Below are 25,527 nucleotides of genomic sequence, written 5' to 3'. Positions count from 1 at the left end.
ACCAACTTCACTAAATGCCCTGCGGTAACAGAGAGAAGGAGGCTGCACATCGACTGTTTGACGCAATTATTTGACCTTTAGCTGCTGAGTTGCGGCCTGTTTTTATACAGGCTATACGTATCTGCAGCTCACAGTACGTGGCACGCGAGCTGTCTGTTCTCAGACACTGACTTTCATCACACAACAGTTGACTGAAAATCTGAAGTTGTGCATCCCCTAGCTAGAAGGAGGCTTCTGGAGGTGCGTGTGCAGCATTGTCAATGCTCTGCAGAGCCTTCAAAGATTTAAAGGGGTTTACTGTTGCCATTGCAAAATATGCCGAAAGGTCGCCATCTGGTAGGGGGTCCCCTCTTCATTTTTTTCTTTTTTTCACAGGACCATAAATAATTGCTTTGTTTGTCTGTGCCGATGGTGCACGCCTGGTAAATACCCCACCACTGCACACACACATTACATTCAGCGCAGATTTTAAGGGTACACACTGAAATATTTAAGGCTGTGACACTTTGTTTTTTTTTATCTAGCCCATATCCCTCCGTCAGCTTCAGACTCTCAGATCAGGCCGACGGAGTGAGATGATTACGAGACGGAGAGAGACAGATAAGGCTGCGGAGAAGAAGATAAAAAGCTACAGGTGATGGAGGAGGGAGGAAAAAATGGTTGTCTGCGCGCGGAGTGTGTCCCTTTAAGAGCTGGAGCGTGCTATTGAGCGTGGAGAGGAGGGGTGGGGGGGTTGGTCGGCTGCAGTGGAACAGTCCTCTCTAATGAGCAGATTTTCTGAGAGAGAGGGAGAGAGAGAGATTCAGAGATCCAGCCGTAGGAGGAGAAGAGATTGTAAAACCAAGACAGCAGGCAGGCTGTGCGTCAGCCGGCGCTCCATAGGGAAACATGGAGACGAGCAGGAGATGCTGAAGAGGACGGAGCACGGCACAACACGATCACATAGATGGATGTTATTTCATCAAGCAGGCAACCTGAAGGCAACCCACGCAGAGGATAAACCACTTATGGATGCAGTGGATTAAAGATCTACAGACGGACTGAGAGAGAGAGAGACAGAGAGAGAGAGAGAGAAAAGGGGAGAGGGGAGGGATAGAAGAGGAGAAATTAATCAATTCAGTTGTTTTCTTTTCATTGCCTGTGCGCACTTTCTGTCAGAAAGAGTGTGAGCCTGCATATAGTGTATGCGTGCATTAAGCAGGAGACTGCACTGCTGCTCTCAGGTACCACAAGACAGACCAAAAAAAAGAAAGAAAGAAAGAAAGGCAGCCGAGCAGATTACCTGATGTATTTTTTCCTTTTTTTCATTTGTTCTCTCCCTCTTTCTGTGCATGTGTGTGTGTTTCCTCTCTGTGCAACAAAGCACACTTTGTATGTGTGTGAAAAGGCTGAGGAAAAGAGGATGGTGGAGCCTGAAGTGAGCCTCAGAGTTTGAAATATTATCATTAGGAGGAGACTTGAGGAAAGGAAAAAAAAAAGAAAAAAATCTTTATTTTGTTCATCACACAACATGTCAGAGCTCCGGTCGGGGCCTCGGTGCTGATCAGAGTGGCGTCTATGCCGGAGGCTCTGAGGTTTGAAGGGCTGCCACCGGGGAAACTTCTCGGCTCTACACCCCAGAGAGGTGGAGGCATCATCAGGTAGGAGGCGGCAGAACGAGTGGGCCTGAGGAGAGAGCGGGAGAGAGTAGGAGGAAGAGTTTTTGGACCGTGTAGGCAGGCCGGTGTGGCTGCCTGATGGTTTAAACTCCAGCTGAGAGAGGATAATGGCAGCTCGGGGCCCACTCTCCTCCTCACTCACCTGCATGTGCCACAGAGAAGCCGGGAAGTGCTAGCCAAAGCTACGAAGAACCCACTAAGAGGATGGTGTGAACATCGTCGCACTAACCCGACCCACACTGACGACGGGAGACCCCTGACACAGCTGTGAGGGGCCACTTTTCACTGTTCACCTCGTTTCTCCTTCTCCCCCTTCTCCAGGCTTGCCGAAATCAGAGGGTGGCATTTTTTGACTTGTGTGGGAGTCCTCTCCCTCTCCCCCTACTCTGTCCTCCTCACCCCAGACACCAACCTCCGAACTCGGCTCCATGGACTGAGTCTAGCAGCAAACTGTCCTTCTTTTTTCTCCCGTTGTTTTCTTTTTCTTTTCTTTTTCTTTTTGTCGAGGCTTCAGGGGAATTGCCAAGACCTATTTCATGCATGTCCACTGGCGGCAGGTTCAACTTTGACGATGGGGGGTCATACTGCGGAGGGTGGGAGGAGGGCAAGGCGCATGGCCACGGGATCTGCACGGGACCCAAAGGACAGGGCGAGTACTGCGGTTCCTGGGCCCATGGCTTTGAGCTGCTGGGCGTCTACACTTGGCCCAGCGGGAACACCTACCAGGGCACCTGGGCTCAGGGCAAAAGACACGGTGTGGGCGTTGAGAACAAAGGCCGCTGGGTGTACAAGGGTGAGTGGACACACGGCTTTAAAGGACGCTACGGCGTGCGGGAAAGCACGGGGACGAGTGGGAAGTACGAAGGGACGTGGAACAACGGGCTGCAGGATGGATATGGAACAGAGACTTATTCGGATGGAGGTAAGCTGGAGGAGAGACACACGGGGCAGATGCATTGTGGGTGTTTCGGGGTCGGTTTGTGTGTGACAGAAGGCGTGTGAGGATGTGTGAACCAAACAGGGCCTGTCAATTAGCAATATTTGACAACTGTCCACTGCAAAAACAAGACTGATTGACAGGTTGGTGACAGATGCACTGGAGGTGGACTTTTTCTAAAGGTCCTCTCAGGTCATCCTTTCTTCTGCCGCGCCTTGTTAACACACCAACACACACACATTCATGCAGCAGCAAGAGGTTTCACAAGGACAGACTTTAAAAAAATGAATCCCAGGCTCTGCTCTGATTTTTTTTTTTTTCTTAATCTCTTGTCTTCTTTATCTGTCTTCCTTGTCCTGTCTTCTCTGTCCCCCCCAACCCTCAATCCTCAAGTTCAGCAGCACGAGGACATGCTGTGTGTTTGGAAACCTTCAATTCAGGCCATTTAGTCTTAAGGGATGTGTTAAAGGTTGGAGGGACAGAGGAGGACAGCAGCTCCCAAGTAACAAGTCCCAAAAAAGCATTTTAGAAAACAAGACTCCTGTGTTTTCATGATTTAACAGAGACAGGATAGAGACATCAAATCCCCGTATTAATTTCATTGTCTTCTTCAGTTCTTTGAAACATCCTGTTGCATTCGTTTTGACTTTGTTTTATACGTATATTACGACCTTGATGACTGAAAATGTTAATAATGTCCACCCTTAGTTTTTGGTCTTATACAATACGCAACAAATTCTTCTGTGTCCGTGTAGAGATATTTTTCTCCAAATGCGGTGAAATGAGGTGAAATGCTATAATCAGGCATGCTATGATTCTCAGTTTTCACGTTTCCCAACGTTTCCTGAAAGCACTAAAAATGTATGTGTCTCATTTCTTTAGCTGGTTCGGTTATTAATCACATCAAGCTAATTTATAGTTCATAATATTTACCTGAGGGGCCAAACGCACTTGTCCTCTCAGAATTATGAATGGTTCTCCCAATTTTTGTTCCAGTGTGTCCAATATTTGTTGAGCTATTTCAACCTGCACCTAAACGATGGATGGAAAGATGTTGCTGAGAGCCACAATAAGAGCTCCACAAGCCGAAATGTGTGTAGAAACATTCAGGTGGAAGATAGTTTTGATAAGATCCAAGTGCTCATGCTTATTTTGTTTTTATTTTAAAATGTGTATGAGAAAAAAAACATGTCTTCCCGGTAGCCTCATCTTTTCATTATATGTTAACCCAGCTATTATTTACCTAAACTCAGTGGCGTCTATGACAACTGTTGCCTAGCAACGGCCTCCTCATGACTCCTGGTTATGGATGTTACCATTTATATGCTGAGCATAACCTCAAACTCACAAGTTTAATTCAAAGGCAGCAATATTCGTGATGTTGCATAACTGTTTTCATTTGATAGCAATTAAAAATCTAAAAAGTTTGGCTCTCTAAGACTGGGGTGTTATTGAGACACACAGCGTGCTTAAAAATAGAAATATACAAAGATGTGCGCACACACACACACACACACACACACACGACATCCGGCACTGACGCTGACAGTAGCGTTCATATGCAGCTAAACCTTGTTACATAACTTTACAACTAGCAGGACGTTTTACGATGCTGCTCTCCACCGCACACGTAGCACCGGGCAGCCCGATCAAATCTGCAGGCCAGACTGGTTTTAGGGGTTGATTCAGGACAAAGGGGAAGAAGTCGGGCCTCGTGGATGGGCCCAGACAGACGGGATGTGGACGCACAGATAGAGCAAAGCATATATGGATCAACAGATGTACACGCTGATGGGTGAACAGTTAAATGACGAACACATAGCGGAAAGATGGCCCGCTGCATGGGTGATTATCCTGATTATTATGGGAGATACTCTCTAATCAGGAGACGAGTGAGATCATTATGGAGAGCAGGGGAAAGATAAAAATGGTCGCATTGAGGAGTCACTGTAGCTCTGTTTGAACCCACATACTGTAAATGCAGCAGAGATTGGCCTAGTTATGAGTGTTTAGCCCTGACAGTACACTGTGTCCTTATTATAACAGCAAGCATCTGGCCTTTATATAGATCCAGGAGGTAATAAAAGTGTTTGTTGAACACAGGTTATCTTTAGCTCAGCGCTAGTCTAATTCAACTTAGTTAATATTTTTCAAAATTTGTGGCAAAACAAACTCCGAGGTGAAGCTTGTTTAAACACTTACATGTAGACCTTTTAAGAGCTGCATTAATTATTTTTTTTTATTTATGGCTGGTGACAAGATAAAATATAAGTTAACTAAATGAAAACACTAATTAAAGATATCTCATGTTGACACACAAGTTGGCACATTGGTCACGTAGTAATTTCTATATTTAAAGCTGTTTGAATAATTATGGCCCTTTTATTGTGTTGCATCAAATATATTGCAGCTTTCCACATTCAGCAGCCACAGAGCAGTAGCAGCATTTAGCACCTTTTTGTGGACCATCAGAAATAAGTATCTCTTTTGTTGCTAACATTTTAGCATTCTCCACTCGTTGGTCTTTACTTGCTGTACTCATTAGCATCAGGCATACGAGCTTAGTCAGGGAGGGGGTTTTCGGTTGATGACGGACCTTCTCTTATTATTAGCTCTGTTTTGGTCTCCGCCTATGGCTCTGAAAAACATCTTTAGTTACTGACAGTTATTTGTCTCTAACTTTGCTCTGCTTTTCGGTAGCTAGTTGCTAATTTTCTGTGCCATCAGGTGGTGGGTTGGTCGTGTTTTTTGGTCGCGTACCTTTTTATTATTATCTGTATTTTAGACTCCACCTTAATTTTTTCTCTTTAGTTACTGGGAGTATTAATGGTACAAGAAAGCAAGTGCAATGTTTTCTTGCTTATGACAGAAATACTCGGTCTCAGTCCCCAACAACTGATTCGATGACTGTCTCTTTGGTTGTTGTAATTTTTAGTAACTAAACACGCTGCCCTCAGTTTCATTCTCTTATTATTATGAGCTCTACTTTCGTCTCCACCTGCTGCTCTTTAGTTACAGAGTACAAATTTCCCAAACATCATTTGTATATTTGCTAGCTGTACTTTTGATTAGCTAATGTTCATGCTAATGTTGTCTGCCATGAGGTGGTGGGTCGATACAGGGTTTTTTTTTTTAGGCTGCTGACAAACACTCTGAGTCTTTACCTGCTACTAAATACGCAGGTTTTCAGATACTTGGTTTATGAAGTGTAGGTGCGATATGTTACAGGGCAACTATCTATTTATTTAGAATAGGTCAAATTATTTATGTATTATGCTCTCAAGCACTGCTGCCCTTTGTATATTGTATATTATTATAGTAGAACAGAACACATTTATGCTAATGGTGAGAGCGGAGATGTTGCGTTAATGCAAATAAAACCCTCTTCAACGGATGAAGGTTGTCTGTGTGAATGACATTAGCCAGTAGGTAAAGGAATAGAGTCAATGATTTCTGGCGTAGCTGAATGAACACTTGGCCTGCTGGCCTTGTAAACATGGTAATAAGCTAGCAAAACACGTGTGATGACGTCTTTTCTGATGATTGAACAGTTAAGAGATGAAAACAAGGAAGATATTTGTTGATGGTTTACCATAGAAACTAAGTTCTTTTCTGATCTACAGTCTACAGTCGGAAAGTTGTTTGCCAGTCTTTTTGGATTCATGGATCTTGCTTGTGTGCTGGAAATTAAACTGCAGCCTTTCTGCTAAATTAATCATAAACTCTGCCTTGACGAGGTCGCGGTTTTCTGATATGGTTGACCACAGGTTGCTTTTAGATGAAAGCCGACGGTCCACCTTAGCTACCTGAGGCCTCTGTCACGTCCGAAGCAATATCAGTCAGGAGTCAGAGCATCCAGAGACGCTCTGCTGCCTACATACCTTTAAAGCACACCGTGCATTTAGCTACATTTCCCCTCCAACTACAACTGATGACACATTTTCTAGGAATCACTTCTCCTCCCTCTCCTCCTCCGTCTTTGGCCACTGCTGTTTTGGCTTTTCATTTCGTTCCTCTGCCAACATTCCCCTCTCTTTCTCGCTCCTTCCTTCATCCCTCGCTCCGCTGCATTTCCGCGGAGCTGTTCAGTACAGTAGGGTTTCCATAGCAACGCTCACCGACATGCAGCAGGTCACCGTGTCACGAGGGACTCGGCGTACCTCGCCTCCATTGGCCGCCCTGCCGGCTCCACCGGGCTCCGATTGGCTGGCTCGGCCTTCCGGGCTAATGGTGTTTACCGAGATGAAGAGCTAAGCTGACTGATTATCAGCCACACACTCACGAAGAGAGAGAGAGAGAGAAAAGAGATAGAGGGAGTGGAAGTAGAAAAATGAAAAGAGAGCAACAGACAGCTCCGGTAATCACGTTAGCGAGAAATGAAAAAAGAGATTACAACTGTCACCGTGTACAACAGTGGTGCGAGAGATTACAGCAGTGGAGGACGTGTAACGAGCTCATCGCATCAAACACACCCAGATAGTGAACTTATGTGAAGATAAAATATGGGGAAGAAAAAGGTTTTCGCCCCCAGCTGTTGGCAAATACACTATAACAAAATTAAAAGTTTATTTTTCCTTCATTAACCTATTCTGTTCTGGGTAGAGGCCCAGCACTCTAATTATTAAAACTCTCACCATGTTATGTAAGCTGATATAATAAATTCATCTCTCTCATCTACACCATAATATGTAAGTCACATTAAATCAGAACACATGCATGATAGGTAAACGGAGAATACTGAATTTAAAGGAATATATCCACAGCTTGTTTATTCAGGTGGGAGGAAGCTGTTCTCTGTCACTCTTTAACACGATTCTTTGCATCACCCAGTCGTACATGTAGCTTAATCTTATCTTAGATAAGCGTAGGGCCTCTGTAGCCATGAGCTTCAGCTATTCAAGTGTTTGCCTTCTGGTCCCTGTTTAACGTGCTTCACATTTTCTCATTTTATTTTATTCATAAGCTGTGAGAAAAAAACATGAAAGTGAACTTTCCCAAACTGCTCGGTGTCACCTGTTGTTTGCCTTGGCTATAAAAGCGCTCCAGTAACAGTTGATTTAGAGGGATCGGTATGGTACTGTAGGTTAAAGCACCATCTGTCCCTAGACCAATCAGATTCACAAATACACAAACAGGAAGTTGTTCAAATATTTGCCAGAAAATCTCAGCATCAGCTGATTGTTTCCTTTTGCATTCAAGGTTTCTAGTGTTGTATATTGATGTGCTGAAGTGTGCTGAAGAAAGAAGTGATCACCGCTGACAAGTCTTATCTTGCATTTAAAAAGGGTTTATTATAAGAACGAACTAACTCTTGCCGTCTCGTCAAATCCCGTCTCTTGTTCAGCTCCCACAGTCACCTTATATATGATTCTCATCCTCAAGAACAAGAACCCATTCACAAACAAAACTTATCTCCTTACGTCTAGTTAGTTTTATGAGCCAACATCTGTTAAACAACTCTTGACCTTTAAACTTTGTACGCACTTTGCAAACCCCAAAAACAGGAAAGGGACAGAAGAGAAAAACAAGAAGATAATATGCTACACCAGCAATTAGCTGGTGTGTTAGCATCAGCTATCAGAACTGAAGAAGCTACTCAGATGAGTGATGGAACGTCTTCAAGAAACTCTACCAGTCCAGTTGCCTTTCTTTAGCGTTTGGGAGTATTATCAGCCATAGAGTGTTTTAATCAGCACTTCATTACTGGGTGTGATGGTCAACTTCAGGAGAGGAACTGGACGAGCAGAATTTTTGGGTGGACAGAAATATGTGAAGGTTAGCTTGTGTGGTTTAACTCCATAACCTAAGGCTGTGGTTAAATTCCAATTTCCCATATCCTTTGCTGGATATCATCCCCACTATCAAATAAAAAATAAATGAAAAAAATAAAAGACATACGTGAGGGTGCCTGTTTTCACCTGCACTGAATGTGTTTACACCGAGGATCTTCTTCTGTGGTTGTTTGTCCCCTGTTTTTTGGGGTGCAACTGTTGTTATATATTGCACAGTATTGTACTGTGTGTTGTTATCTGAAAAGTCAAGTCATAAATTTAGTTGGTTCTTGTCACTATCCACAAAGAATAGCAAACAGCAGCAGGGCATCATTTTTCTAGAAGGTATTTGTGGATGTCTGGAACAGGATCTATCTCCGTGAAAACCCAGAAGTGCTGCTCCTGCAGCTCAATGCTGACTAATTCCTTTATTCCTTTTGTCAAAGATGAATGTGTTATGCGCTTTGCCTAGTTTGGGTTGGGCTGCAATCCCTTAGTTTATCTCCCATAGTTGCTAACTTGATTTTAAAAAGAGAGATCATCTTCACCTTGGTTTTAATGTGGCTTTCTTTTTTTTTTCAAGATTTCCTTTTTGCTTTGCTGTCTATGACCTCTATTTGTACTTGGTCTTTGTTTTACTTTTCACGTTAGTGTTTAATTGTTTTTACCAGTTAGATTTTGCAAGTGTAATTCGGCTGTTTTCTGAATTTAAATAGTTATGAGTTCAATCGGCCACAACATTAAGACCACTGACATCAGAAGTAAATAACATTCACTATCATATGACAATTCAATATTCTGCTGGTAAACTTTTGGATCTGGCATTCACGTGTACCATATTCCTAATATTGTGTAGGTTTCCCTTGTGCCTCCAAAACAGTTGTGACTCGTCAGAGAATGGACATGGGCCTTCTGAGGGTGTCATGTGGTGTCTGAGAGCTGAGAATTGGGCAACAGGTGTTTATGTTGATGATATTAGTACCAAACAGCTGTGTTTCTCTGAGAGGTTTAGTTGAAAACAGACTTTTTGAACTTGTGTTTATTGGCTACGTATTGGCTACCTGCCTGGCTGCTAGCATGTTTTAGCATCCTGTCCCCAGCTTGTCTGACTCAAATGACTACTCCTGAATCTCCTTTCTCTGTTCAGTGCTGCTATCCGGAGCATCAGGACTGTTCTCCGTTTCTGGGGCAGTTTATGAATCGGACTATTTTGCCCTCGGCTTTGATCTCGTAAAATGAATTATTACATCCAGGAGCAACGCAATAATAAAGACCTCCCTTTGTCTCCTCCATCTTTCATGGTCTTTTGCTATATTTGCGTTTCACCATATTTAGCAATCCTTTATAAATCTGTGTGGTTTTCACTAACCTGTCTTTCACAATGTGACTAAAACCATTTTTTCTTCTGCTATCTATTTTTCGCTATCCATATATCTTTAGCTTTGTCTCTTCTATTGCTATGTGAATCGCCGAGCTAATCAACCCAATGATGTCAGGGAGTGTAGTACGACAAGATGGCGATGCCCGTCATGTAACAGCCTGGAGTATTTCCTCCTTATAGGCTAATATTTGTCATGTGTTATATATTTATGATACGTGTGGAACCCTGTCTATGAAATGCTGTTGACTTGAACACCAGCGATTAAAAAAAAAAGTATTGTCGTATAGTGCCTTCATATCCTTTCTGAACTCTTGTTCTGAGAAGATGTATTATGTCTTCAAGTGTCAGGTTGAAAAACAGCAACCAGTAAAAAATACTATAAGGTCATCAGCATCAACTGGTTGGTTACAAAGTGACAGATCTGTGTGGAAATTTTCTGAAATTTTCACATTCTGGGCCACACTTCATTGCTGCTTTTTTTTTTTTTTTTTTTTTTGAGTCGAACAGATAAATAATCCTCAAATAGAAAATCTAAAAGACTCAGACAGCAAAAAAAAAGGTCCAAACAAAATCTCTTAAACGGATAACGCTCTCACACTGTGATTTACGCAAGCAGAGGTTTAGCTTTCAACCGACTTCTCCTGCTTTCAGTTTTCAGCAAATTGTCTTCATGTCCAGAGTGTCTGCTACACGTCTGTCTGGCATGACCCACTGCTTGTCAGTTGTCTTGTCTACCTGTCTTTTATAACCATCTGTCTTTCCATCTGTTTGTGCAGTTGTTGCTTTTCTCCCGAGGTGTCTGCGTTTCCTGATCCTCTCTGCCCTGTCCTGGCAATTCTTTTTCTCTTCTCGGTATTTCTTCTACTACTACTATTTTCACTACCTCAATGCAAGTGATACATCATAAAAATCCTCAGGCATCCTCCTCTAGTAACATAACAACCCCTCTGCAGGCTTTGGCTTATGTAATGGGAGTGTTTGGATGTTTGTGGTGCGGATTAGCGGCGCTGTCTAAAACATGAAAACTCTATAATATCTATCCTGGAAGTCTGCCCTGTGCCACTGCTGATGCAGAACTAACTGGACAGACTAATGAGGGAGCTAGCCCTAGGATGGTACTGTAACATCTCTAAAACACTTGAATTTAGGGACTGTAGGCACATTTTACAGAGAGGGCTAAAACGTTTTCATTTTGCTGAGGGCAGTGTGATTGTCTTGATTATTTCCCACCCCACTCTCCATTCACTACAAATTGTGGAGGAGTGAAAGGTATTATTTGAAGATACACTATATATAGATTACAGTACACATCTTTTCAATCCAGGTTGATTTGCTGAGACCTGCTTGAAGCCTGTCACTGGGTTTCTGTGGCTCTAGTTTTTCCTCTGTGTGTCTTGCATCATTGGCACTAATCAGACCTCTGTCACTGACATTTCAGCCGATTCAGCATGTTGAATCAGCGGTAGAATGAGTCAGAGAGATCACTTTGATTGGCTGTTTAGCTTAGAGCACAAGGGAGCACGAAAAGTTCAAAGGGAGCACATTTGAAGTCCGAACAACAGTGGCCCCAGAGTGTAGCCTTGGGGCATCCCTCAAATAATTATTAATATGGGCCATAACACACTAAACCAACTTTAGGCCCCCTGCTGTTATCAGCTGATGATTTTTCCGGTGTCTCCCGCGTCTGCACCATGGTCACTGGTTGGACCTTAGTTGTTGGACGTCTCAGCTGATTCAACATGTGAGCGAAATCACTGTGATTGGTTCTTCAGTCAACGGACAAATCAATGGACGAGAACATAATGAGATGTGATAAAAGTAAATGAAAAAACAAAGCTCAAAGGACACACACAACAGGCTCTTCTAAATATTTGAGTGAACTGGACTGTGTTGTGTTCAAATGCAGCTTTGGAAGGAAATGAGAAGTGGTTGTTCTTTGATGTTGATTTTGTGCATATCGGTCTGTAACCTTGGAAAAGTTTCTGCCCCTTGAAATCTTTTTGACTTTGCATTTGAAGTAAATCCTTTTGTCTTGATGTGATGTGAGGGCTGGCTGGTCATTGGTCATCTGGTTGCATGACATCTGAAGAGCAGAATTATCCCATCATGGTCTTCTGTGATTTACTGCTGGATCTGAAGTCTGCTTGATATATTTTTTATGAGAAGAAACCATAAACCATCATTTTGATAAAGAAGTGGAAAATAATTGACTTTATTCCATCATTCATGGAGCAGCAGTTATCTCACTTAGTGTTGCACACAGTATGAGGAGGGCAATGCATGTGAAGTTGAAGGTATGCAGCTCTTCATGTGACAGCTCACTACGGTTGCTCCTTCTCGTTCCATATCTCCCTGGAATATTTCAAACTGATTGTTTTGTCGATGCAATGATACCGAATAGTGCTAAGCTCATTGCACACTGCATTTCCTGAGAGTACTACATAATAAAAGTTAACTTGTTTTGTTTGTCAGTTAAATGCTTTTATTGTGAAACTGCACAATTAGGAAATGATTGTCTTGCATTAGCAACAGTCTCTGAACCCTTTGCTAAACATCTGATGATCATTTAGCATTTATATTTGGATATCTGTTCACAGAGATTGAATTAGCAGTAACTTGATACAAACGTTTTTTCATTAATGTCTCTACAGGCTCCCAGTTTATAATAAAGAAAATACGTAAGTATTGCAAAACATCAGTCAGTGGGTCATGATAATATAATATATATGGTGGGGAGTTGTTGTATAATAACTTAACATTTGTTTAAATGAGAATTTGACACTTTTACAATGGGATAATAAAAGGAAATGTTTAATATTCACTAATAGACAATTACCACCAACCTTTTTATGATTCATTTGATACTGTTTTATTCAGATTATGTTAACACTGTTACCATCTCTGTTAGCAAAAAAAACAAAAAACAAAAAAACACATTCCGCATATAAAAAATGTTTGAGGAACTTGGCCTCGTCTCATCTCTCCCTCCCTCCTCTCATCTTTCTCAGATACACAAGTGCTGACATGGTGAAACAACACATATATAATTCATAAAATAACCAATTTCTACCCCTTCTCCAGCTCGTCTCGCTCTGCGTTCTCTCTCCATCACTGCTGTGCATCGCAAATCAATATTTTGAAGTGTAAAGTAGGCTACTATGCAATAATATAGACAGACTGTGGCTCCTAGACGTGTGGTCATCAAAATATGTGTGTTATGTTTTTTTTTTCTTTTTTTGTCAGTACAGTGCAGCCATATGTAGAGGTTTTGACATGTGTCTCCTAGTGTTGTATACCAAAAAGGAAATACAGTGCCTAACAGACAGATGGTTTTTAACCTAGAAACAGAGAACAGACGCTCGCATTTGTTAAAGAGACAATTATGAATTCAGCCTGGGGGATGGCGCGTGATCAAATCGCTGTGTGCTCTGTGATGTTTCCGCAGCTTTGATCTTGCCGCGTTAACTCTTTCTGCGCGGCCGCCTCGTGCTTGCAGGAGGTTGGGGGGGGGTGGATGGAGAGGCCCATATGATTTGAGAGCGCTTCCTGTTGGCCTGCAGGCAGAATCAGAGAAATCGTTTTGGCATGCGAGCTGTGAAGCGGATTCTCCCCACAACTGTAGGCCCGGGGTCGAGGCCTTGACATATCCTGTCAGTAGCCTGTTCCCTTCAGCGCAGCTATGACAGTTTCACAGCGATGATGAGCAGGATAATGGAGCTAATGTTGCACATCTCTCCTGTCAGGAAGTGGTATGTTTGTATCAAGTGTTCCCCGCTCCACTTACTTTCTCTTGAAACCTTTAAATAGGTTTGATATTGAGGGAAAATCACAGCCTGCTGCTCGCGCTGTATTTTTCAGCACCATGGAGAGCGACAGGCAGACATTGGAACAGAAGCCTACTGCCCCACTGAATATTTTATTCACTCAGGCATTACTGATTGAGGGAGGTATACGCATCCAAGAAATCACGGAAAAACAATAGAAAAACCCACACGCTGCTTCATAACATTATGACCACCTTCCTAATATTGTGTAGCTCTCTTTTGTTGTAACTCATCAGAGAATGGACATGCGCCTCCTGAGGGTGTCCTGTGGTGTCTGGAAACACAATGTTGTTAATGGGGGCCTTTGGGTCCTATGGGTTGAGGGGAGGGGCCTCTGTGGACCTTCCCCCACAGATACTTGATCAGTTTAGTATCTAGCAAATTTGGAGGCCAGGTCACCACATTGATGTTTTTTGAGTTGCATTGTCACAAGATGCTCAATGTTATTCACTTACTCCCGTCAGTGGTTTTGATGTTGTGGTGTGTATTTGTTCACTTACACACTCAGCTGCCCAGCAGTCCTCAATAAATTCTACCTTCACAAAGTATGTAATGCTCAGGTGTTGATTTGGCTTTATGACCATTTTGGAGGCCACTGTTGAAATCCTGTTGGGTTCAACTGAGAGCGCATTTTACAGTAACATTTTACTCCAGTGAAAACAGAGAGGACAAAATATTAGGAGCACCAAGGGATAAATATGTCCTTTTTTTCTTGTATTAGTAAGTAAGTTTAACTTAAATTGTCCCCAAGGTGAAATCCTCTAACCTGAACAGGTTACAAATAACAAACCATTGGCAGTAAACCAACAACATGTAGACGTTTGCAGAATGAGCTGCTGCAGCCACTTGGGACGAGTCGTCCATCACAGAGCTACAACAGAAAGCGAAATACCACTGTGCTGCCTTAAGTCTTGATTCATGTACACAAAATTTATGGAAATAGTAGCAGCTGAAGCTTTAAAATTACGCTTAAGTGGGAATGAAGTGGTCACACAGCGCATTTTCATTGAACTTACTTTATGATTGCATAGTAACAGGAGAGGCAACAATAGTTGTCCTACTGGTTGTCTGGGATTGTTAAGCGATTTATGTTGAAGATTGATGCCACTTTCACATTTTCATAGCAGAGATGAATCTACATCAAGCTTAGCTCAGTATTAAGACCATAAAGCGTGGCAGGCATGTAGCCTGGATCAGTACATCATGGTTAATTATCTTATGATCCGTGTGTCTGGCTTTTAAGTGGTGATTTCCTGTACGGTGGCTATGAATAAAAGACTAAATTACCTTTTAGCCCTTTTTATGAATTTATCTCGTAATGACAGTGAAGCGAGGCAGGAAATCGTGGGGTCAGAGAGAGGGTATGACATTTAGCTCGGGACGCAGGCTGGAATCGAACCACTGACCCGGTAGTAAGGACTAAAGTCTTTGCTCGCGGTGATCATCTATCTCAGATTGTCAGTCTTTAGGCTAAGTTAAGCTAAGCTAAGCTAAGATAATCAGTATTTACTTCTCATCTAAAGAGGGAAGAAAATCAGTGTATTTCACAAAATACTGAAATATTGTTTTAAGTGCAGCCTGTCAAATTTTACCAAGACAGAGATTCATGTTTTTTTGTATATTTATTCTTCTTCTTTCTTTTTAGAGCTGTTTCACCATCATGCACACTTGACTTTAGATTCTGCTCAGCAGCTCCTCCATCATGTTTTGCACATGAGCAGACACACTCTAAAATCTATTTAACATTCATACTGTCAGCTTTTTGTCAAGTGTGAACACAAACCCGGAGCCTGCTCAGAATTAGCACGTTGCACGGATATTGGCGGCTTTTCAACTTTCAACTTTTAAGAGACGGTAGCTGTAGCAGCGGGTGATTTTCTGTCTGCGCTGTCAGCACAAACACTCAGGTGGCGCTCAGTCTGTCTCAGTCACGACTGTGTCTCACTTCCTCTGCTGCCCTCTGCCTCTTTGTCCTTCTCCGCCGGTCATTTAAATGAAATGGTAATCCACTCAAGCTGTTGCACAGGGCGTGCACCTGTATTCTTTGATCTGACCGTCATATGGCCATACAGCTGTGTGCTGATGTGATTACAAAGGCCTGGCCAGATGTGCTGGCCAGCTGTCTGTGACACAGCCTCTGTATTTGTGTGTTTTTGTGTGTGTACAGGTATGAGGCAGCATATCGTCCTGATGACACAAGCAGGTTCAGACGTAACACCGCTTTGCATTCAAGCTTTTAAAATCCAGCGTCTCTTAGGCTTATGAGATTGTCTCCATTCAGCGTTTCCCATTTCACTGACACTTGAGCCCACAAGGGAAATGTTTGTGTGTGCGTGTGTGTTTGTATGTGTGTTTGAGATGGAGATGGTTGCAGTCCTTATATGGTCGTGTAGTTTGGTTAGAGCGAGTGCGTTTGCAACAGAATGAATCAGAGTGCTGTTACATCAGAGGTACCGGCAGGCGGGATGGATCACTTGCCCTCCTATTGGAACACACACTTCCGTTTGAGTGACTCTGTGTGTGTGTGTGTGTGTGTGTGTGTGTGTGAAAGAGAGAGGGGAATGATGGAAACACAAACACACACTCAGATGTCCTACTTTTCAGCTCCATGAGGATGCAAGGACCGTTATGCAGCAGGGAATGCGGGAAGTGCAGAGGCCTATTGTGAATGAATGGGAGTGCCGAGAGGAAGCCACACCCATGAGTTACTCTCCATCACAGCACTGTAACACAACACGCACAAATGTACAGTAGATACTGAGGACTGAATCAGAAACAACATGATAATTGATTCATTATTAGTTCCTAAAAAAAGTGTCTGTGATTCAGTGACATTAATGAACTAATCATTACCTCATTATCTTGCCATCATCTTAACTGTTCTTTAAATTATATTATATTAAATATATAAATAAATAATATCTTTATTGAATAGGAACAACTCAGTTACAGTTTATTTTATATGAAGTTGTCTCTGATCAGTTCTGTACAATATTTTAAACTGAACTTTATTTACGACTGAAACCTGAAGCTGTTGCTCCAACATTAGGGCGTTTTATTTGTACCCTAGTTGTTCTGACGTGTCCCACATCGTGGGTGCTAATCGGACCCCCCTCCTTGGCATTCAGTATTAAGCGACACCCTTCCTCTTCCCAACTTCCCCTCTTATCTTCTGGAAGAGCTATTTCCTTTCACACTAGCTTGGCTGTAGCCTTTCCGCTGCGTTCAAGTGGCACATTTTAAAATCACAGCGGGCCTTAATTGCTCAGCAACAACAACAACAACTGCAGTACTGTACTATAAATTAGTCTTTTTTACACTACTGTTTTTGATATGTTCACGAAATCAACCGGCTTGAAGTGTCTGTGAATGTTCTCAGTCATCAAGGTCACGGTCCAAAAAAAAAAAAAAGAATAAATAAATAACTGACTCACATGTCTGGGATCTGGTCGTTCCACAGTTAGGGCCCTTACATCAGCAATAAGTCATAAAAACACTGCTGCCAGGCAATGTTTGGCATTTAGAAGTCACAGAGGCTGACACTTGAGCATGCTAACCACACGGCAGCTTAATGTAGGAAATGTTAAAAGACATAACAAAAGAAGCAGGCTGTTGGGAAGTTGGGAAGACTCTGTGTCACTAAATGCCAATATTTTGACTTAACATCCACCTCCACCATTTCTGAAGACATCTGTAAATTAGTCACAACTCTTGACCTCTGACCTTACTGAATATTTGTGTCTTTCAAGGTTGTGAATGCCATACGAATGGTCATTTTTCTCATGAGCATGGTAAACACAACTTCATTTGAAGGAATCATATGTCCACGTGTGGATGTCATGAGATGTGTTCGCTCTTCTCTTCTTCCAGGAACATTTCAGGGCCAGTGGGTGGGCGGGATGCGGCACGGCTACGGCGTTCGCCAGAGCGTCCCTTACGGCATGGCGGCCGTCATCCGCTCCCCGCTCCGAACCTCCATAAACTCTCTCCGCTCTGGTTCCGAGCACAGCAACGGCACAGCCCTGCTGGACCGGACCGGCGCCGTGGTTCCCGGTCCTCCCCCTGTTCCCGGGACCCTGACCACCAGCGTATCCATGTGCAGCACGGGCAGCAGCGGCAGCAGCCCCGCCGTGTCCCGTGGCGGCTTCGTGCTCACGGCGCACAGCGAGGCCGAGCTGCTCAAGGGGAAGAGGAAGGGCGGGCTGTTTCGGAGATCCATCCTGTCTGGGCTCAAGCTGAGAAAGTCGGAGTCCAGGAGCTCTCTGGCCTCGCAGAGGTCCAAACAGAGCTCGTTCAGGAGCGAGGCCGGGATGAGCACTGTGTCCTCAGCTGCATCTGATATCAACTCTACTATCAGGTACTGACAGGGGGGCGATGATGGAAGGGTGAGGTAAGATGTTAGGAGGTAGGACCCAAAGTTTTAATGAAAACTGAGAACAAAAAGAAATCCAATCAAAATAGAAAGCAAAAATCAATGTACATGGAACTAGAGAAAAGAGACTGAAACATAGGAGACTAAACAGAGGTAACTCCACTCCACTAAATTCAACGGACGACTTGGCAAAGGGAAGGACAGGAAGGATGTACACACATGGGCAGACGGTTTGGAAAAACACAGGGGAAATGAATGAGGGAGGACACCAATTATAATAAGAGGGAAACAGGCAGGAAGTGAAGCACTACACGAAAAGGAAGAAACTTACATTGTTATATTGTGTTTCTGCAACTGTACAGCACTTTGGCCGACTGAGGTTGTTTTAAATGTGCTCTATAAACTAACTGTGACTTGACACTGACACCTACGGCATTTCAGGAAGTATCCAGTACCCGTCGCTTCAAAATTACAAAATTAACGCATTTCATTTTTTGGCTGCAACCACATTTTTTTTTTTTAACAACAACTGAACTTGATCAGAACCAAAACCACCCAGAAGCACATTTTGATTTTACATAAAACTATGAAATGTTATGACTTTGTTGTCAAAATGTGAGTTTATGATGAGCAACCACAAAATTGTGTCTACCAACCAAATATCCCTTCAAATAAATAAATACAGAGAGCAGTAAGAATAAAAGTGTTGCAAATATTAAACAGTAAACATGTCTCCTGGTACAGGTTTAAGTATTACTAAAATTAGTAAAATTATATTGTTTGTGCTAAAGTGTTTTATTACTTCTTATTGCTCTTGTCATTACTAAAAGGAGATTGTAGTTTTTAAAGACTGTGTGACTTTGGGATGTGGCCAGTGGTGTCTTGTGCGTCAGATATCACTTGTGTCACAAGGTAATGAAATGACGTACTGTGAAAGGGAGCTGCCCTTCATCTGGAGGACACGGATTCAAGGAAACAACAAACACTTGTCCTACTTAAGCGTCTTTAAAACGGATTGGCATGCAAACCAAAGGGGCCAATGGGTTCCGTACACATCAACGCGTTTCAATTAGACTCTGTCGAATCGCTGGTGTGTGATCGAGAATGCCTGGATTCAAGTTCCAACTAGGCCGGATGAAGGTGGTTTATTTTTAAAAGCAGCCGTAACAAGACGACAAGAGTCAGCAGCTCTTCACCTGTTTGTTGGCACAATGGCTGACGGCAGCTTATCAGGTCTGATTAACTGTTGGCAGGGATGGGAAGGAGAGAAACTTCTAGGTTTTTGTTTGCTGTAAACATACACAGAAAAGCCTCTATATGTAATACACAAAATTATAAATACACTGTATATCAAACCCACGACGATAAGTCAATTATTTATTGATGTGTTAGTTTATCATCGGGCGCCGCATGTTAGGAGCATAATACAGAAATAAATCACATGCTGCGCCGATGGAAACATACCACAGGGAAATATAAATGTAATTAATGGAGGCAAGACGGAAACAAGTCAGCAGGACACTTATTATTATTCTGTAGCAACAGAGGAGCTGTGCAGCGGCTGACCATGAGGGAGAGTTAATGAACAGACGGAGACGAGGAAACTGATGGGAAACATGCGACACCTGAAAACGGAGAGATTAAAGCGAATGTCTTCTCATTCCTTAACGTTGTCACGCCAAATGGTTCATTTACTTAGCACAAATGAAACAAAACAATAAACCCGCCGCTGGTATACACCGATCAGCCACAACATTATGACCAGTGACAGGAGAAGTAAATGCATTGCCCATCTTATGAGAATCTGCTGGATTTTTATGGATGTTACTTGGACGTGTAGCACCAACCTAGACCAGACCAGGCACCCCCATCCCCATAGCAATGACGCTCCTTGATGGCGGAAAAATGGTTTAGGAACAACTTAAAAAAAGATGAAGAACAGCACACGGTGTTGACCTGGCCTCCAAATTCACTAGATCCCAAACTGATCAAGTATCTGTAGGATGATCCACACAGGCCCCTCCCCTCAACCCACAGGACCCAAAGGCCCCTACTAACAACATTGTGTTACCAGACACCACAGGACACCCTCAGAAGACACATGTCCATTCTCTGAAGAGTCACAACTGTTTTGGAGGCACAAGACTTACACAATATTAGGAAAGTGGTCATAATGTTATGCCTGATCCGATCTATAGATTGGTTTTCTAAACCAAAACAGAGGAGCATAAGAATAGCTTCAGTGTTAAATATTATTTATTTAGGCTAATTACATCTTGATTTCTGCAAACAAAGGATTAGGATGAATAACGACTTTCAAAGAAAATCTAGTAAATAACCAGAAACTATTCATTTATTTATTTTGGTCCTAAAGGCTCTAAACTGACTTACCTACCAGCCAATCAAATTTGCTTTACTCAAAAATATTCATTTAGCACTTGTTTAACACTGTGACCCTTGACCTTTTCCAGCCTCGGAGATGCAGACGCAGAGTTGGCCGTCGCCGACGACGACGTGGACGCCACGGCGACGGAGACCTACTGCGGGGAGTGGAAGAACGACAAGCGGACCGGCTTCGGCGTGAGCCGGCGGTCCGACGGCCTGCAGTACGAGGGCGAGTGGCTCAGCAACAAGCGGCACGGCTACGGCTGCACCGCGTTTCCCGACGGCACGAAAGAGGAAGGGAAGTACAAGCAGAACGTCCTGGTCAGCGGCAAGAGGAAGAACCTGATCCCCCTCAGGGCCAGTAAGATCAGGGAGAAGGTGGACCGGGCCGTGGAGGGAGCGCAGAAGGCGGCGGACATCGCGCGGCAGAAGGCAGAGATCGCCCTGTCCAGGTATGAACCAAGGGTCTGTCTCTCTCTTTTGTTCGCTATGTTTTTCTATAATTCTTTTTTGAATGAAGTTAAAGGCGTTCACTTTGGTGGGTTGCGTGGAGAAGTGGTTCACACCCCAATTTATGTCCACGGCTGTCAACCAAGCCCCAAACTACCAGTGAACACACTGCTGTGTGAATGAATGGATGAATGGATGAGTTAAATCACTAAAAGCAAATAAATAAATAAATAAATAAGCACGAGCACTGGTTAGAAAAAAAAGTGAAAAAAATTATTTAATGAAACACTTACCAGGGTTTAGAGATCCCTTCAAAATCTGATTCCGAGCTGGATATTTCAGGGGATTTAATTCTCATGAAGAATAAATAAAAGAATAAATAAATAATTATCAAGGATGTCTATAAAGGAAGCTACTTGGATGAGTGGTGAAACATCTCCAAGAAACTCTTTGAGTTCAGATGTTTTGTTTAAATGCTTTCGCATGTTTTGTTTTCCTGTTGCTTGAGGAAATATGTGCAGTTTATAGTTTACAAGAAGTTGCATTTTAATTTCTACTTTGAGAGTTTGGAATGCATATTTATTTTACTTGTAGCAGAGACAAGCTGTTGTTCTTAATGCTAAGCTAAATGCTACTTATTATTGTGTGTAACTCATCCTGCTACTTCCACAACATAATCCCCATAATCTTGCAGAATATTTCTTAATTATTTGATTAAATAATATCTGCAGGAATTATTTGTCAGCCTTGGAAGAACTACGGTGGATATGACATTGGGCAGCACACTGTATTTTTTTATTTTATTTTTATTTTTATTGTTAAGAATAGAAAACAGCATCTTCTATAATTTCTCCTCTTAAAGAACTCATCAAATGGTTGTCACGGCTTTCGCTTCCTCCATAACTCCGCCTTAGAAGAGGCGCGCTCCACCTGTAAACACTCGTGAATGGCTCCATTCAACATTATTATGGAGATCAATGACAGATTAAGAACAGGATTAAGGTTAGAGTAAAATTAGGGTTAAGGAGGTTAAGGTACAAGTGAAGCAGCAAGCCAAGCGAGACCGTCTGGAGCTGCTCGGGGCTTTGATGAAGCTGCTCCGCTGAATGGAAATGAGAGCCTGCTCTCATTTTAACTCGGCTCGTTCGGCGAAATACGTGAGCACAGACGGGGTTAAGATGTTAATGGATGCGCCCTGACCCTTTTATACGGCTCCTGGAAACTTTTAGACAGGATTACAAAGCAACAGGTTTTGTTTCTTCAGCTCGAGACTCAAAGAAGAAATTAATTAACTGGACTGATACTCTTGTCAAGTCAGAAGTTGGCCCATGTTCTTCCAAGATGTAGGATTTATAGCAAGCAATTTTGACAAGATGGCTTCACCAAACACAGTTAATTTACGAGGATCAAGCAGAACATTATGACCATCTTCGTATAGGTCCCTCCAAAAAGTTGTGGCTCATCAGAGGATGGACATGGGTCTTCTGAGGGTATCCTGTGGTGTCTGGTAACACAATGTTGTTAGTGGGGGCCATTGGGTCCTATCGGTTGAGGGGAGGGGCCTCTGTGGATCATCCCACAGACACTTGATCAGTTTGGGATCTAATGAATTTGGAGGCCAGGTCAGCAACTTGTGTTGTTCTTCATGTTTTCTTTTTTGTTCCTAAACCATTTTTGTGTGTGTGTCTGTGTCAGGCTGCATCCTGCTGGTGGGTGGCTGCTGCCATCATGGAGTGTCATTGCTATAGGGTGGGGGTACCTGGTCTAGTATACATGGGTGCTACATGTCTGACTAACATCCACATGAATACCAGGTCAAAGAGTTTCCCAGCAGAACATTGTATTGTCACAAGATGGTCAACATTATTTACTTCTTTATAATGTTATGGCTGATAAGTGTATGTCCTGGAGGTAATGTTTGTCTCAAAGTAAAAGGGTCACAAGTAAATGGTCTTTGCTCCCCGGTGTCTACATCACATCTGTAATGAACACATACTCACAATCTACTGCTGTCCACAGACGTGGACGTTGAAGCCATGAACTGGCCTTGAGGGTCATGACAGGTCAAGCAGACGGTGGACTGTCTGTCTGGTGTTGTGCTCAGTGACTGTAGATTTTTTTGTTTTGTTTGTTGTGTGTCTTGCACCATTAGCACTAGTCACACGCCTGTCGCCGACTTTTCAATTAATTCAGAATGTATGATCAGTGGTGGCAAGAGTCGAGATTCCTCTAATTGACTGATCAACTCCAACAACCAGAGCATGAGAAACGAAAGTGATTAAAGTAAATTAAACGAACGTTCACATCACAACAAATATTTTCCCGACAACATGATCATCTAGAATGAAGAAACTGTGGAACAGCTGATTAGCATTATTCAGGAGATACCACATTTGTCTAACCCTCACGCTTCAGAGCTTTGTCGCCTTCCAGCTAAATAATAGCTCTTCAGGTTTCCTGTTAGTTATTTCCTTTCACACAGAGGCAGCTGGCTGTACTCGTTTGTGGTGTGTTCAAGTGCAACTTTATTGGCGAGAGAAGAGACCTGATGTGACTTCATAGTCGTCCTTCATTGATCTCCCTTTAGAAAACGTTTGGAAATTTCTCATGTCGGACCTTTAAACTAAGAACGATCGATTTCCAAAACTAGGAGTTAGATTATGACTCATGATATAAGTAAAAAGGTGATTTCCTTGCAGACTAAATGTCTGTAAACATTTGATCAAACAGGACTTTCTGCTTCGTATCAGTGAGCGTCATGTTTGACCTTACGTTTCGTTGTCATATTACACCATGCTAAGTCCACCCTGCAGCTGGAATCCTCCTAACTCAGCATAACGCCACACTCACCTCCTTATCTTGCAAACCCGATCCGAGCGGCTACAAATCACATCCTGCTGCCTTGAACGTACAGTGCAAGTGATTTGTTTTTGTTGTTTTGTTTTTTTACAGTGAAAAACAAGTTGCTGCTCCAGTGTTAGGCTCCACAGAGACAGGTCCCACACTTGCGTCTGTGTTATTAAATTACTCTGCTGGTGTGAACGGCTGCAGAGCGACAGAAAGTCTCTGGACGGTGAATGAAGCCGCTGACTGAAAAGGGGTTAGCTTTACTATCTGACTAGCAGCTGACCTTGGAACAGATCAATGATGGAATATGCACTCTGACTTCATGGTCAATAATCGTAACTTATGCATGCTGTATATGTTTGCATAAGTTCAGGAGGGAGAGCCTACTCTACTAGAGAATTTCACACAAATCTTCACGTTCTGTTTGTTGTGCATGCATCCGAGATGAGCCCAACAAAATCCAGTCCTGTTTAGTCCTGATGACAGTTTTCTGCTGAGACTACAGCGAGCTGCAGCTGCTCGTCCTGACTCGGCTGCTGATAAGTCGTTAGGGGAAGTATAAAATCAGCCACAGCATTAAAACTGTGGGGTCCCGCAACAGAATGTTGTTAGTGGGGGGTCTTTGGATCCTGTGGACTGAGGGGTCAGTGGTTTTAATGTTGTGACTGATCGGTCTATATAGACGCAAGGGTTGATGGGTTTAAAGAGACACAGTAAAGAGTGCGTTTACATGCAGAGCTTAATCGAGCTATGGAGCTATGGAAAATCGAATAACTGTTCTCCTCCACACTAGGTGGCGGTACGTGTCTTTTCAGTGGGTTAATACCGCGTTAATGCGGCTCGCTTACGTCATATAATAAACAAGAGTCGTTCATGCGGCAGACCGGCATTTCAAACATTTTTCCATCTCGTATGTAATGTTCTTGCTACTTCTGGTGCAGGTAAGATCTGCGCTATCCGTGAGATGTTTCTTCTACCGGCTCTGTTCATCTTCTTCTTTTGCGACCGGCTTTCTTAGATGTTTTTGTTCCGGGGTCACATGCCAACGCAGCGGTAGTGGAGCATGCGCACACGCATTATCTAATTGAAAATGCGATTCACTGTATACATGCCGGAGAAAATTTAATTCCAATCGCATTATCTGGGTGTCTCAATCGGATAATGAGAACTCAGATTTTTAATCGGAGTAACGTGTTTACATGCACTTAAGTTCTCCTGTTATAGTCCGATTAAGGCAATAATTTGTTTTTTTGTTCACGTGCATGTAAACACACTGAATGAGGGCTGAGAGAACAATGTGAAGACAAACGCACACACACACACAGATGTTTGTATGGCTATCTTTGTGAGGACACTCATTGGCATAATGCATTCCCTCGCCCCTTACACTTACCTTAACCATGTCAACTAAACACCTAACCCTAAGCTTTACCCTCACCCTAACCATAATGTAATTGTAACCTTTACCCTAAAACTGAGTTTTAACCCTCAAACAGCCTCGTAAAGAAGTGAGGACCGGCCAAAATGTCCTCACTTTGCACCAATGTCCTCAATCTGGTGGTGTAAAACTTAAACTAGTCCTCGGAAAGATAGCTGTACAATTGCACACACACACACACACAGTTAGGAGCAGCTCAAAACAACAAATATATGAATAAATAAATTCACTGACCATGCTGCTGTGTATTCAGATTGGTGGCAGTGGCCATTAAGTGTGATTCAGCCTCATCTAGTGCAGTCACTGCAGTGGACTAACTCACCCAGTTTTCCTTAATGAGGTTCTTTCTCGGGCATTAGCGTGTCCTTGCCCACAGGAAGAGACAAATTAAAATTTCAGAGAGAAATCCATCCAAACTGTCTTTTAAACCTCAGACCGCGGCGTTCATCCCAGAGGAAGACGAG

At 42.9% G+C, this 25,527-nt stretch overlaps 1 protein-coding gene across 1 annotated transcript in view; it reads left to right on the top strand.

Annotated features, from left to right (window-relative positions):
- Positions 1 to 762: 762 nt before the first annotated feature.
- Positions 763 to 25,527, top strand: part of jph3b (junctophilin 3b) — a 51,261-nt gene continuing 26,496 nt past the window's right edge. Inside the window, exons 1-3 of the mRNA XM_047597097.1 lie at positions 763 to 2,580; positions 17,442 to 17,928; positions 20,415 to 20,780. Coding sequence (XP_047453053.1) covers positions 2,199 to 2,580; positions 17,442 to 17,928; positions 20,415 to 20,780 — 1,235 coding nt within the window. The 5' untranslated portion in view covers positions 763 to 2,198. The remainder of the gene's footprint in view (positions 2,581 to 17,441; positions 17,929 to 20,414; positions 20,781 to 25,527) is intronic.

Source organism: Mugil cephalus, chromosome 10 (genome assembly GCF_022458985.1).
Source record: "Mugil cephalus isolate CIBA_MC_2020 chromosome 10, CIBA_Mcephalus_1.1, whole genome shotgun sequence".
NCBI classification, from domain to species: Eukaryota; Metazoa; Chordata; class Actinopteri; order Mugiliformes; family Mugilidae; genus Mugil; species Mugil cephalus.
The sequence above is the reverse complement of the archived record's forward strand: the minus strand, read 5'-3'. Positions and strand labels throughout refer to the sequence as shown.